Consider the following 14,416-nt stretch of genomic DNA (forward strand, 5'->3'; position numbering starts at 1 on the left):
GGAGCATATAGACCAGGGCAGGCTTCCTCTCTGCCCCAAACCTCTGGAATACAAAAGCAGCATGGCCCCCATCTGCTTCAGTTGGAGCCTGTTGTGATGAGGGCAGGATGGGTCTGGGCCAGCAGATGACTGGACTAATGTCACCCCACCTCTTCTGCGGGCCAGGCCAGGCCAGTCTTGGTGGAAATCTGATTACCTCTTGTCTTCGCACACAGGTCCTTCCAAAACTGTCGTCTTCCATTATCCACGAGATCGATAGTATTTTGGGCAATAAACCCTACAGCAAAAAGGACTACAGATCCTAAGAAGCCCCGGCCACTTGCCCGGACAGTTTCCGTTTCCCTCCTAGTCTCTGTTCGCTCGCTTAAGCTGTTCTGAATCCAAGTCAAGAGTGTGGTTCGCATCAAAAAGAAAACAACGCACCAAGACGTCATCGGGAAAAGATCTCTTAAGTCGCTGCAAGACTCCGTCTGCTGCTTCGCAAGACCGATGTCAGATCGTGCCAGGGAGACGGCATTGATTAGGAAGGACATTCGGTCAGTCCCACCCAAGCCCACCGCCTCTGCTCATCCTCCAAGAAGAAACCACCACGTGTTCTCCCAGCCATGGCCCTTCTCAGAGACTCCTCAAGTCCAGGCCAGGCCAAGACCCGGTTGGGTCCTGTGGGCAGGCAGGGCTGGCCTCTCCTCTGCCAAGAACCCCCACCTGGTGTTGGGGGAGGGAAAGAGGACACCGGATCTGGCTCTTCCTGTGTCCCCCTCTGCCAGGGCCCTGGCTCTCCCCACTGGGGGTTTCCCTCTTGCCAAGGGCTCTGGGTTCCTTCCACTGGGGCTGACCTCAGATTCTTCCCCAACCCCCTTCTCCACCACCACCCACCCCAGTGGGTCTCTGAGGGGCCTTCCGTTCTGTCCCTTGACACCTACCTCCTCCCTTGCTGGCAGGGGCAGGGATCCAGGGGGATTGGCTCTGCAGTTTGGGACACACAAAAAGTTTGGAGGTCTGATTTCCAGCTCATCGCCCTCTTCCTCCCTGCACACAATTGATGAGCCCCATCGCAGGGAGGCCCGGAGCACTTGGGAGGGGGCCTGGGGGAGCAGGCTCCAGCCCAGGTCCCTCCAGGGCCTTGCCTGCCCTCCCTGCTGGGTTCCCAGTCTATTACCCCTGTCCTTGCCCCAGAAGGCCCTGAGGTCGTGCATGCTTAGCTGGACTGTGGCTGCTGACCACACATGGGGCGGCCTGCCTCTGCTCTGCCCCAGGGTGGTGGCCTTGGGGTCTGCAGAGGGAACATGCTGAGACCCTTTCACTGAAGGAGGGTCGGGTCCCTGGGGATTTCCATGCTGCGTGCCCAGGGGCTGGGGGCCTGAACACCCAGCAGCAGCCCCCTCAATATAGGAAAAGACCCTGGGAGCCTCTCCCTGGAGAGGTGCCCCTTCGAGGCCCCGGATCCGTTGGAAGCGAGGTGTTCGTCTTGGGGTGCTAAGTGTCTAGGTGCTCAGAGCTTGTGACCCGGACAGACAGGCTGCAGTGCCACCCGGGGATCCCCTTCCACACAGCCTGTGAGAGGTGAGGATGCTGGGGTTGGTCATTCCTTTCCATGCGCCACCCCAGCCTGGAGCAGATTGGGGACAGGGAGAAAGGGCATGACAGGCACAACTGTTGGCCCTTTTGCAGCCCCAGCCTGGGGCTGGGGGGGGATCCCCAGCCTCGGTGGTCCTGGTGGGTACCCCAGCCTTTGCTGGCTACATGGGGGCAGGAGCCAGGCTCTACAGATGTGCCAGCTCACTCGGTAGGGGACGCTGTGTGCCTCCTGCCCCCACCTGGGCACACCCCCCACCCTCACGCTCCCCCATCCTGCTTTGCCCTTCATGGAAGCTGCTGTTCCGAGAGGCCCCTCCCTGCCCCCCTGCCTTGCTCATTCTCAAAGGGCCTGCGTCCAGTCCGGCTGGGCTGAGGCCTGGGAAATGGGATCTAAAGACAGCCACAGAGGCCAGGGCGGAGGTGGAGAGGGAGAGACTTCCTCCACTCCCGACCTTTGTGCTGACCCTGGAGTCTAGAACATTCCCCTTCCTCGTAGACCAGGCCCTTGGGAGTCTTCACCAAGTCTCCTACAAGCTTCGCCCTGTAGGTGTGGGGAGGGGTCAACACCTGTGCCAGCAGAGGTCCCTGGCCTGCAGCCACTCCCCACTGTCACAGAGAGCCGTGTTCTGCTCCAAGGACATAGCCCTGCGCTGGGGGTTTCATGGCCCCCTCAGCCAGTCCCAGTGGCTGGCTGTGCTGAGGGGCCAGATCACCCACATCTCACTGGGAACAGTGGCTGGGCCCCTCCATACTGCTGCCCCCCAGCCCACCTACTGTTGGAAGAGGGACCAGGGCCTCCAGCGGGGCATGAGCCACACCTGGGAAAGCCAAGCCCCTGGTGGCCAGACATTTGCCAAACAGGGAGAAACAAGGGCCCCCAGGGTTGAGCTTGGCCAAGGCCAAAATGCCCAGAGCCAGGACCCAAGCAGCTGCCCGGCTCTGGGGCACTGTCCACAGCCTGGTTCTGAGGTGTCCTATTTTTTCACACTCACTTGCAGGGAGGACAGGGCTCTGTTTCCTGGGGGAGGGTCCCCCGACTTAGGAAGGGCCTGGAGTAGGGGAGGGGGGCTTGGCTGGAAGCCCAAGGGCAGTCAGAGCCTGGAAACGGAAGAGCCCGGCAGGGCCAGGCACTGAGGGGGTCCTAGACCTTGGCACGGGTTTGGGACCGGGCCAGCCCTCACCCTACCTGGTTGAGGGAAGCCCCTGCCGCCTGCCAGTCAGCCTCTCGCCCTCTCCTTGAAGCAGAATTTGCCCTGTGAGGGCCCCTCCAGGAATGCCCACACAGGAAGCAGGCCCCGTCTGGAGGCAGGGGCGGCTCAATCTTCCTTGTTAGTGACACGTAGAGCCCCCACCATTTCTCACCCCAAATCTGTGGTCAATTCCGAGGTCTGGAGGAATGACAGAGGGGCTTGCTCCATCTCCTGTTCTCTTCCAGTCATGTAAATAATGTGCTTTTTTTCCTTCCCTTTTTTTTTAATGACCGTGGTTCCTCAGCTAACTGCTTCCCTACGTAGGCAGAGATGCCACATGCCTCGTGCTTCCAAACGACACTCAGCCGAGACACAGCCACCATATTTATGGAATGACATAATAAAACCCAAGCCCATCGGGGTCTGAGGCCTCCTGCTCCTTTCATTTCCAGGATATACGGCGCTCCGGGTCAGGGCTGGTCCAGGGACAGTGGGGAGGGGAGATGGGCCCCCAAACACTGAGCCTGGGGCCAAGGGTAGGCTGGGAGACGTGGGCCCTGGGGATAAGCAGAGATTGGGAACTGAGACCCCCCCCTTTCTCCCAAGTGATTCAGCAATGGAGGTGCCCCCCCCCCCCCCCCCCCGCCCAACACACCCATTCTCTGGCTGTTGGGAGGCTGTTATGCCCTCTCGGGACAGAGACATCGGGGTCCGAGGAGGCCTGCAGGCTGTCACTGGGAGCCTGGCGTTTCTCTGATGCAATGGGGTGTGTGTTTAGGGGTGCAAGTGGGATGGGCAGGCACCACCCCTGCACACCGTTTCTTGGGGTGCCCCTCCACAGCGAGCCCTGCAGCCTCATGGGGCCGTGTCTTCTCAGGTGAGAGACAGCTTCGGGTGACACTCCATCACTCCTACATCCCTCCCCTGCCCCCAGCCCTCACCCGCTTCCTACACCAATGAGAATCTCAGGAAAACAGTGATTCAATCCTTTCCCAAAGGATTTATTAAAACACAGAAAACCAAGACATACACACAGTACAAAGTAAAGGGAATTGTGCCCGCTAAGTCTGTCGAGTGAGCCTCCCACACGTCCTCCTGAGGACGGACAGGTCACCACTTACAGGGGGGGCTCAGCTTTCCAAGTTCCAGCCCTGGGCCAGGACCCTCCAACTTGCCCAAAGCAACCCCCACCCCCTGGCTGGCCTGGGGCTGTAGCCGGGGCAAGGGCCTGGCCCCCTCTTGGCTGGGCCAGATACCAGCTTTGGTGGCGGGGGTTCACTCCCCGACACTCCCGCACTCTGGCGCATGGGGAGCGGGACCCTCCCTTCATCTCCAGGCGTGAGCACAGAGGAGCTGTGGCGGGGGAGGCTCAAGCTCCCATCTCGATGTCGGGTTCAGGACACACACACACCCAACAGGCCCTTTCTGGGTTATCGCACCTAAAAAAATACTTTGTTTAAAAAAAAATCTGAAAACTAAGAAAAAAATCCAAAAACACAACGCCAATGACTTTGGGCTGATGCACCACAACCTGTAAACTTCCAGAAATATAAAATGGAGCGGGAGCCAGCTTCCTCAATGGAGACTGTGGTGGGCACAGGAGAGCCACAGGTGTGTGTGTCGGTGGGGGACCCTAGGCCGTGGCCAGGCCAAGAGCTCAGCCCCCGCCTCCCGAGCCAGGCCCTTCCGTGGCCACTGTGCTCCTGGCACACTGTGGAGGTGTCCCTGTCCCCCAGCCCACCCTCTACAGGGCCCCTCAGGTGCTCAAGAGCCCTGGAACAGGACACTTGGGAGCAAGGGCTACAGGTGACACGGGAGCAAGACTCAGCCAGCCCCCGACCTGGGCTGGGGAACTCCCAGAGGACCCTGGAAGGGACCCCCGACAGGCAGGAGGGCAGGCGCCTGCACCAGCTGTGGGCATCAGCAGGGCCTTGGTCACAATTTGCAGAAAACAAAGGAGCTTCTGCAGGTGGCTTGCAGGGTGGGTTTCCTCACACGGGGTCTCAGGACATGTTTCCGTGGCAGGCATGTGCAAGGGGGGCCCTCCAGACACAGTGAGTCCAACCCAAACTCCCCTTGTCATCTGGGAGCCCAGCAGGCAATGCTTTGTGAGACCGTGGCCCAACGGTGGTTCAACAGAAAGCTACATGGCACTGGTTTAAATAACAAGGTGGCTGGAAACAAAAACGCTGGCTGGCACCTGGGGATTCCGCTTGCACACGCCACCCTCGTTCAGCCAGCAGCAGAAACCAAACCCAGCCTGAAGATGCCAGAGACGGTGGACGCCCCACTCCCTCACCACCACTTTTGGTAGGAGAAAACTGATAAACCAAAAGAAAACATTAAGATTCTTTTTCCTCTCCAAAACCAGTCAGCCAGAAATCCACTCGCCAACTGTCTGCAGCCTCCCTCCCGGGCCTCCCGGGTGCTGATCGTGGAGAGCTGGGCCCTTCCTGGACCAGGCAGTGCCAGGCCCAGGTCACCCAGGGGTGCCCAGCTCTGGCCTGAGGAGGAAGGAGAGACTGGTGAGGCCTGGAAGGGAGGCAGAGACAGAAGGACAGAGGGAGGGACCACCAGCCCTTGGAGCAGGGCAGTGGTGATGCAGACCCCTGCCCTGCCACCATGTACCTCCCAGCCTGACACTCAGGACCTGTCCTCTGTGGCCAGGGAAAGCCACCACTGTTCCAATGAGGCCAGCCACAGGGCTGGCAGCCTGTCTGGGAGGGGAGCATCACAGGGCCCTGGGCAGCAGGGGGAGCTCGTGGTGGTCACCTCGCTCATGGCCTGAGCCAGGAGACTTTGCACGGAGGCACTGACCGGAGAACACAACACGCATGTGCAAGTGGCACTGGACGAACCACAGTGGACTGCAATGACCACGCCCTCCCTGGAAGGCGGGGTCTGCCGCTGCTGCACGCATGTCCTGGAAACCTGTGCGCCATCCCAGGATGCTCCCCACTCTGCCCACCCGCAACACCAGGATGGGGTCGGCCTCGGAGATTTTGATCAAGACTGGAGCGTGCAGACGCCAAGATGGAAGGGCCTTGGGGGTCCAGCCCTCCAGGGTTCAGAGAGCCATTTACAGATGAGGACATCAAGGCTTTGTAAGGACTGGTCAATCGCCAAGTGTCCCCAAGACATGCCCCCAAATCCCGGCCCCAGCCCTGGCCAGGGAGCTGCGCTGAGCCCTCCTGGTACCCCCACCCCCTGCCCCAGCCCAGCTCGTCTCTCCCTCAGACAGGATTTCGTACCCAGGGCGCCTCCCCAGGATGCCCCCTGCTCAAGGCTTAGATATCCCTTCCAGCCTGAGCTCAGGCCAGAGAGAGCATGAGACAGACAGGCCCAGGCCTGGCCCACTCCCCCTCCCCACCCAAATGGGGCCATCACAGGTACCACCAGCTGAGTGGGGGTGTCGGGATCGTGACGGGCGTCCCTGGCAGGAAACAAGGCAGGAAGCCCGGGAAGCTCTGGCCAGGAGGGCTGGAGACGCCATCCGGTCCAGTCCCCTGCCTCCAAGTGGGGCTTTCCCCAAGCCATCTGAGAACACAGCAAGGCCAGCTCATGTAGCCAGTGCCTGGATCGAGGCTTCTCCGGGGACAGGCGGACAGGGATGAGTCCAGGCCCCAGGGAGTGGCCTGGTTTCTCCACATATGCAGCCACGAGACCACACAGGGAGTGAATATCTGCAGGTGGGTGTGAGGGCCTCCCATGGCACAGGGCAGGGCAGGGGCTCCTGGGCCACCCTCAGTGCCACCAGGACCTCCCTACGGGGATGCCAACCTCACTCTGGCAGACGGCAAGCCCCTCCCCACAGTGGCCCAAGACAAAGGCTCCGACAGCCCCTACAGCAACACACGCAGGCCCTTCCCCTCCGTCGCGGGAGCACACGCTGTGGCCTGCCATGCAGGGCGGGGGCACAGGCCCTCTAGTGGTGATGACAGAGTCCAGGGCCTGGGAGACATGCTGGGTCAGGGATAGACACCTGCTGACAGAGCCCCCTCGCCCATGGAGATAGCACACACCTGGCTGTCTCCCACCCTGGCAGGAAGGGAGTGGAATAAACGCCCTCCCCTGACCTGGGCATCAGCTGGGTCTCTACCCTCGGGCCAGGTAGCCACTCCCCAGTCCCCCTGACACTGGGGGACCCTGGAGCAAGGGCAGTGCAGACAGGACAGAGTGGGCAGGGGCACACTGAAGGCAGACACTGTTCCTCCCCAGCTGGGCCAAGTCCGCGGGGCAGCAGCAGGGCCTCCAACAGCTTCCCTTCGGTCTAGAGCCCGTCGACAGAGATATAAGTGCTGCAGGTCAGACTCCTCCATACGTCACTCAATTTTTATCAAGACAAACGCGTTCAAGTCTTCAGTAGGAAAGTGCAAAAGATGTACAAATAAATGGAATCTCTTCTAAGAAGTCGTTCTGGCAAAGGTGACCAAGGGACACGTCCCGGTGTAGTGTGGGTGTGATGCTGTGTGGAACACTTGTGTTATGATGCGGTGGCACATCTGGGCTCTGGCCCAGCCGAGCAGGGCCTTGTCCCCCATGTGACAGCATTACTCAGTTTCCCTTTCTGTCCCGAGGTGGCATGGCTCCTAAAAATGCGGTAGCTTTTCTCTCCTGTGGGAGTCGAGCAGGTGGCCCGGCAGGCGTGGCTGCAAGAGGCAGATCACACACAGGTCACGAGGTTGGGCAGCCAGGTCTCTACCGGGGGAGGAGCACCCGCCACCTGTCACAGCCAATGACAGTCCGCGGGGGCTCCCCAGCTGAGACCACCCAGCCTCAGGCGGCGGGCCAGGGTGCGGCACACCCAGAGTGCTGGCTTGGTGGGGGCTGACACCAGGGTGGAGGAGGCCAGGATGAACTGGTGGTTTCCCAGGAATAAGCTCCCCTCTCCAGCCAGTGACAGGCCCCCCTCAACCCCAAGCCGCCCTCCTGGTCCTGGCAGGGTGGGGGTGGTGAGAGGGGAGGTGATGCCCTGGGGCGCCCACCATCCAGCAGGGAGTGGAGGCAGAACGGTGGAGACTGGGGGCAATGGTCCCTGACTCACTGCCATGGACACGGGTGCACATTGTCACATGTGTGCACACAGACACACACATTACACACAGGAGCACGCCCTTTGTGTTCCACCTTCCCAGCCTCCCAGGGAAGTGTTTGGAAGCCTGGGCAGACACACCAGACCGAGACGTTCCCAGGGCAGAGGCGGGCAGGCCAGAGGGTCTCCAGGCAAGTGGGTGAGACCCTGGGAGGGCCAGGAGGCAGTGAAGGGCCCAAGGCTCAGGAGTGTGAATCCAGCGCATGGACCAGGCCTGGTTCTGGCCAGGCCTCACTTGCCAGGCCGAGGGGGACACAGCAGAGCACCCAGGAGCGGCCTTACCTCAGGTGGAAATGAGCGCTGCAACGGAGAATAGTCGCGGGGACGGCTAGATATCTGTCCAAGAGAGAGACAACCTCGGCTTGCCTGGGGTGGCGGTGGGCAGGCGGGGCCCGCAGGCACCCTGCGCATGCTGCCCGGAAGCAGACGGGCACCTACCGGTCACATAGGGCCCCAGGGGCATCTGGTTGTAGTTGACAATCCCTCCCGGTCCAGGGCCCCGGAAGTTGGGCCCAAAGTTGTTGTTGTACATCTGGGAGGAGCCGAAAGCGCCCTGGAGGCAAGGACTCAGGTTTAAAGCTCGCAGTCCCGCACCCCCAACCCAAGCCCCAACCCGGGGCGCCCAGGACGTGCATGAGGGGGACTTGGGCCCAGGGCGTGGCCGAACCTGACCTGCTGGATGGTGGGGTCACCGGCTCGGTTGGTCAGGCGGCTCAGGATGCTGCGCTCCGACATCTGGAGGCGGGCGGCCACCGGGGGTATGCGGGACAGCATGGAGGGCAGGCGCGTCACATCCGCCTTCATGTCACTCAGCAGCTCCTCCAGCTGGTTGAGGACTGCGGGAAGGAGGTAGGGGAGGGGAGAGGCTGAGCTGCAGGCAGCCCAGGCTGGTGCTTGTTTGTAAGGGTGTGTTACCACACTCCCAGGACAGTGGACTCCAGGGGGCGCTCCCCTCCCCGGGGCGCTCCCCCCCCCGCCCCCGCCCCCACCAAGGCCCGCAAAGCCGAGAGATGCCAACTGGGAGAAGAGCCGGGTTTTCCAAAGAGCTTGTCCCCGGGGCCCGAGGGCTGCAGAGATGAGAGCCAGAAACTGACCCAACATGGGGCAGCCCTCCAGGCCCTCAGCCAGCCTCCTGGCTCCCAGAGAGGCCTGCAGCCTTGGGCCACCGCTGGGGACAGGGTGAGGGCTCACAGGCAGAGCTGCCTCAGGAAACATCTCCCCGACAGAGCAGGGGCCAGCGAGTCCAGGCACTCTCACGTGAGCTTGGGCTTGGCACATCCCAGTCCCCCCAACCGGCCTGGAAGCTTCCTGATTTGGAGCACAAGGGTCAAAAGTCTGAATCTAGGAGCTCTTGGGCAATTACTTCACCTCCCTGAGCTTCGATGTCCCCATCTTTAAAATGGGATAATAAACCTCACCACTGATAGATATTATGAGAATTAAAGACATCACGTATTTAAAGCATATTGTCAGGGCTTGAAGGACTGGACAACGGACTGTCCCATCCTGGCCAGGAGGTATGCCCTCTGGGCTGACATTCTGTCCCCAGCCCCTGCCCCCCTCAGCGTCCTCATCAACGGCCAAGGACCCACGGGGCAGGAGGAAAGAGGTGGGCCGGCCTGCCGGGAGGGGCTGGCTCACCCTTGTGCAGGACGGCATTGGCAGGCTTGTTCCCGGCCAGGGACTCCTTGGACAGGTGCTGGTGGCTCTCAGCAAGGCACTCCACCTCGGCCAGGCGGGCGTTGAGGGCCATGGCTGGGTGGTTAGGGTCCTGGGTCATGTTGAGGTATGCAGCCCTCCGGAGCTGCTCCTCGATGACCAGTGCCTGCTCCAGCAGCTGGGGGGCGGGGGGACTGAGTGTTGGCCGGCCCCCTCCTCCATCAGCAACCCCCCAGGCCAGGGCTTTGGCAGAAAGGAGGGAGGGAGGACACATTCCCACCCAGCAGGCCAACCTCACCTGATCTCGGCAACCCCTGGGGCCTTCACCCAGCTGGGTTCTCTGCACCCATCACCCAGGGCAGGGACACTCACCCAATGGGGCCTGGCCCAGAGCAAGGACCCAGCACCCTGTTATTTGACTGACTAAAGGACTCCCCTTCATGGACAGCCGGGCTCAAGTCCAGATACATGAGGAGGGGGTCGCTGCTCACTAATTCCTTTACCCCAGGCCCTTGTGTAACCTGCCTCTCTTGCAGCCCCCTCCCCCACTGCCTCTGGCCCTGCCGAGGACTGACCTTGAACCTGCGCGCCAGGAACTTGTTCTTCATCTCCAGGTAGTTGCCCTTGTGGATCTCAGACTTGAAGGGCTCGTTGAGGATCATGTATCTGGGGTCGTTCTGGATGTCCTGCCAGCGGGCATAGCCGTGCCTGGGTGGGGCACTGTTAAGGGCAAACCTGGCCATGGGCAGGGGGTGGGGGGACCAGCCCGGGGTTCAGAGTCCTGGCTGTGTGCTCTTGGGCAAGTCATTAACCTTGGCTGCAAGATAAGCACGTTGACCATGACGTGACAATCAGCAGATACTGACAGGTGCCCTCAGGGACCCAGACATGACACTGAGCCTTCACCATGTTAACTCCTTCATCCCAACAACCGTGGCAGGAGAAACATTCAAGTCCTAACCCGGTACCTGTGACTGTGACCTTGTTTGGAAATAGGGTCTTTTCAGATATAGCTGAGTTAAGAAGCGGTCATGCTGGGTTAGGGTGGGCACTATTCCAATGACTTGTAAGAAGAGGAAATTTGAACACAGACACCCAGGGAAGAAGGTGACGTGACAAAGGAGGCAGAGACTGGAGGGATGCAGCGGCTGCAAGCCAGGAATGCCAAGAACTGACGGCCACCACCAGAGGCTGGAAGGAGCGTGGAAGGATCCTCCCCCCGAGTCTCCAGAGGGAACAAGGACTCACAATAAAGTCGCCTCGCCCGAGGACCCACAGTTAGTGAGGGGCAGAGTCAGGATCTGAACCCAGGCAGGCCAGGGCCAAACACCTTAACCTTCACCACAGGTGTCAGTAAACTATGGCCCGCAGGCCAAATCCAGCCCACGGCCTATTTCTGTAAAGAAAGTTTTACTGGGACACGGCCATGCTCATTGGTTTACACATTGCCTGTGGCTATTTTTGCTGGAGTGGCAGCGTGGGGCAGTCACTCTGCAAAGCCTGAAATATTCACTCTCTGGTCCCTTACAGGAAAGGTCTGCCAACTCCAGTCTACAGCACTCCACCTGTTATAATAACCAGCCCCACTCAAGGCTGTCATGAAGGCTGGTTTGCTGGGGGCTCTCCCCAGGCAGCTGTGTGGCCCTCTCCTTGCCTCTGGGAGGTCTGTGCTCAAATGCGACCCTCTCTGACCATCTCACTGGAAAATGTAACCCCCACCCCAAAGCCCCCAACGCCCCTTGCCTGCTTTATCATGTTCCGTTGAACCTCAGGCTTCGCTAACTCATGGCGCTCACCGTCTACCCCCAGTAGGATGTCAGCTCCAGGTGGACAGGAATTTGGGGCCGTTTTGTTCACGGCTGCATCCTCCATGCCTGGCACATGGGAGGTGATCAATAAAGAATGAATGAATGAAAGCCCTCTGTAAACGGTGAAGCACCTTTCAGGTGTCATTACTGGGAGGAGCGGAGCTCCGTATTGTGTAGGAGTTAGGAGCATTTGTTGTGGAGTCAGATGGACGGGCTGTGATTTATTAGCTGTGTGTCCCTGGGCAAGTCACTTGGCCTCTCTGAGCACCCGTTTCCTCCTTTGTATAATGGGGATCATATTAGTGCCCCTTTTGGAAGGTTGCTGTGAGGAGGATGCGAGCATTGAGTGTAAAGGGACAAGCTACCGCTATGGTCCTCATCGTTGTCATCATCATTGTCATCATAACCAGGGGAGGGTCCTCGGTGCCTGGTCAGGAGTGCTGGCTCCTGACTCTTCACCCCGCACACCCCACGTCCCTCCCTGAGGTCCACAGAGGAACAGGCCTGAGTCCTGCCCAGCTTGGCCTAGCCAAGGATACGTCACGATGCCCGCCAGCAGCCAGTAGTCATGGCGCCGGTGCCAGATGTCGTAGATTTTCCCCGAGGACACAGCGGCACGTTCCTCATTCTGCCACAGTGTGTGCAGCTCTGAGAAGCCAGCCAAGGGGAGCAGAATGAGAGGTGCCCCCCTAGTCCCTCACACAGAGGTAGGCCTAGGAAAGCCTCTCCCTCACTACCTACCATCTCCCCACCCCTGGAGGTTCAGTGTTCTAGTGTTCTAATACAGGTTATACAACGGACTTATATCAACCATTCACACTTCAGTATAAAATAACCATCAGCCCAGATTCCTGGGACCTATACAGTCAGGAAGCCTGTGACACAAACTGCCACAGCCCTCTGCCCCCGCCCCACCTCAATACCTGTGAAGCCCCCATCTGCAATGTTGAACATGAACTTGAACTTCCCATTCTTCTCCTCCTTCTTCCCCTCCTCATCATCTTCTTTGTCACCATTTTGCTGTGTTTCGATGGGCTCCTTCTCCTCAGCTTTGGTGTCATCTGTGGCAGGACAGACCCACATTCATTCATCCATCCAAAACCTACTGCCCAGGGGCCTCTCTCTGCCTAGTGCTGGGGACCCCAAGGCAAGCAGGAAACACATCCCCCAGTCCTCGGGGGCTCCCTGCCGAGAGGGATCTTAGACACACGAACCAGCAGCCCCCTCTCTCCATCCTGAGCAGGGAGGGCTGGCTCCAAGCCCAAGTGCCCCTCCCCTACCCAGTCAGGACCACCTGGGGACAGCGGGAGAGTACTACAAAAAGTGCAGCTTATGTTCAAGGACAGCAGTACTGTCTTAGGGGTCTGATCTGAGAATGACTGTTCCAGAACATTCCAGCACCTGGAGGTACACAAAGCTTCCAGCTGAGCCCCAAGTGCTCCAGGCCAAGCTCTATGACCAGCTCTCCTTCCTCCTGGCATTGGCTGGGGCCACAGGAGAGGTCAGGGGGTGAGGTGGGGAGTGGGGAAAGCCACAGTGCTGTGAGGGGCTGGGAGTCCAGGCTCCCACCCACCAGGTCCAGTCGGGGCCTAGGGCCCAGGGGATGGTGCCTAGGAGGCTGCAGGAGACCCAACAGGGTCCAGGTGGCACCTGCAAGAGACCAAGGGACACAGGACAGAGCACACACAAGAGCCCCAAACCTGGCCTGAAATCGCTGCCGTCCCCTCTGCTATGAATCAAGCTTAGCTCCAGCTTGTCCAGAATTTTCTCCTTCTCAGGAAGCACTTCTTCTGCAAGACAAAGGGTGTTCAGGAGTTGGGAGGAGCCCAGGAAGGACAGAGGGGACTCTGGGCTGGTGGCTTTCCAACTGTGTTTCAGCCACACACAGAATTCTATCATTTTAGGAGTCCAACAGGTGCCACTGAGGACAGCTCCTCTGGGGAGGCAGGCGGGGGGCAGAGACCTCCCCCAACCCACTCATCAGCTTACCCCTTCCCTCTCACCCCCATCCCAGCAGCAGCCCTCCCCGCAAACTCCTCAAGGCGCAGTCTCAGCCACTGGGCTCTGCGCTTCTGGAAATAGAGGGGTGACATTCCTGCTACCCAGGTGACATGGGATTCCTAGGGATCAAACAATCCCTGATGAAGATGCCCCCAAACAAAACTTAGAAACAACTATTCATCTGCCAGAGAGAGAGAAAAGAAGGAAGAGAACCCACAGGAAAAGATGAGTCCAAAAAAAGAAAAATTTAGAAAGAGCCAGATAAAACTTCTAGAAATGAAATAGACAATCATTAACATTTTAAACATTTTCACTGCATATTTTTAAGATGTCTCCAAGACTTCTTGGCCCTGGAGTACAAGCCTTGTATAGTCCTCGTCGGGACTGTCGATGTGACGGATTCTACTCCCGTGAGCAGGTCACGTGAAGAGACACAGGTGACCTTAAATGAGGGGGATTATCAGGGTGGGCCTGACCTCATCACATCCTTTAAAAGCAGAGTTTTCTCGGACTGGTCACAGAAGAGGACGTCAGAGATGTGAGGCACAGGGGGGATCCGGTGCACCATTGCTGGCTTGAAGACGGAGTGGGCCCTGTGGCAAGGAACCTGGGTGGCTTCTAGCTGCTGAGAACGGCTCCCGGTTGACAGCCAACAAGTAAAAGGAATCTCACTCCCCCAACCCCAAGGAGCTGAAGTCAGCCATCAAGAATGAGCTTGGAAGCAGATTCTTCCCCCGAGCCTCCAGACGAGAACTTGGCCCAGCCAATGCCTTGATTTCAGTCTTGCAAGATCCTCAGCAGAGAACCCAGCCACACCACACCAGACTCTGACCCACAGAACTGTGAGCTAATCAACGGGTTCTGTTTTATGCAGCTAAATTTATAATAATTTGTTTTGCAGACATACAAAATAATGCAAATGGGTAGGTTAAAAACAGCTATAGAAAGAAAGCAGAGACTGAAGCTAGAGCTGAGGACAATTAAAAAAGCCTGGAAACGAGCAAGAATTAAGAGGTGAAAGACACGTCAGCCCCCGTCTTTTGCTAACCTTGCACCCTGCTTTCCTTACTTCATCGCATTTGGTGTCT

The 14,416-nt window shown here is 59.0% G+C and overlaps 2 protein-coding genes across 8 annotated transcripts in view; one reads left to right on the plus strand and one right to left on the minus strand.

Moving 5' to 3' along the window:
* KCNAB2 (potassium voltage-gated channel subfamily A regulatory beta subunit 2) overlaps nt 1-3,190 on the plus strand; it is a 91,961-nt gene extending 88,771 nt beyond the window's left edge. For all 7 annotated transcript variants that reach the window (XM_058552752.1, XM_058552751.1, XM_058552753.1 and 4 more), the window contains one exon: nt 216-3,190. In XM_058552752.1, the coding sequence (XP_058408735.1) occupies nt 216-305 (90 nt within the window). In that variant the 3' untranslated portion in view covers nt 306-3,190. The remainder of the gene's footprint in view (nt 1-215) is intronic.
* A 4,206-nt stretch (nt 3,191-7,396) lies between these two features.
* Nucleotides 7,397-14,416, minus strand: part of CHD5 (chromodomain helicase DNA binding protein 5) — a 60,752-nt gene continuing 53,732 nt past the window's right edge. The window contains exons 34-41 of the mRNA XM_058552758.1: nt 13,028-13,117; nt 12,251-12,388; nt 11,867-11,975; nt 10,095-10,227; nt 9,502-9,697; nt 8,533-8,696; nt 8,143-8,413; nt 7,397-7,417 (exon numbers count right to left, since the gene is read on the minus strand). Of these exons, the coding sequence (XP_058408741.1) occupies nt 8,189-8,413; nt 8,533-8,696; nt 9,502-9,697; nt 10,095-10,227; nt 11,867-11,975; nt 12,251-12,388; nt 13,028-13,117 (1,055 nt within the window). The 3' untranslated portion in view covers nt 7,397-7,417; nt 8,143-8,188. The remainder of the gene's footprint in view (nt 7,418-8,142; nt 8,414-8,532; nt 8,697-9,501; nt 9,698-10,094; nt 10,228-11,866; nt 11,976-12,250; nt 12,389-13,027; nt 13,118-14,416) is intronic.

The sequence above is a fragment of the Diceros bicornis genome, chromosome 13 (genome assembly GCF_020826845.1).
Source record: "Diceros bicornis minor isolate mBicDic1 chromosome 13, mDicBic1.mat.cur, whole genome shotgun sequence".
NCBI classification, from domain to species: Eukaryota; Metazoa; Chordata; class Mammalia; order Perissodactyla; family Rhinocerotidae; genus Diceros; species Diceros bicornis.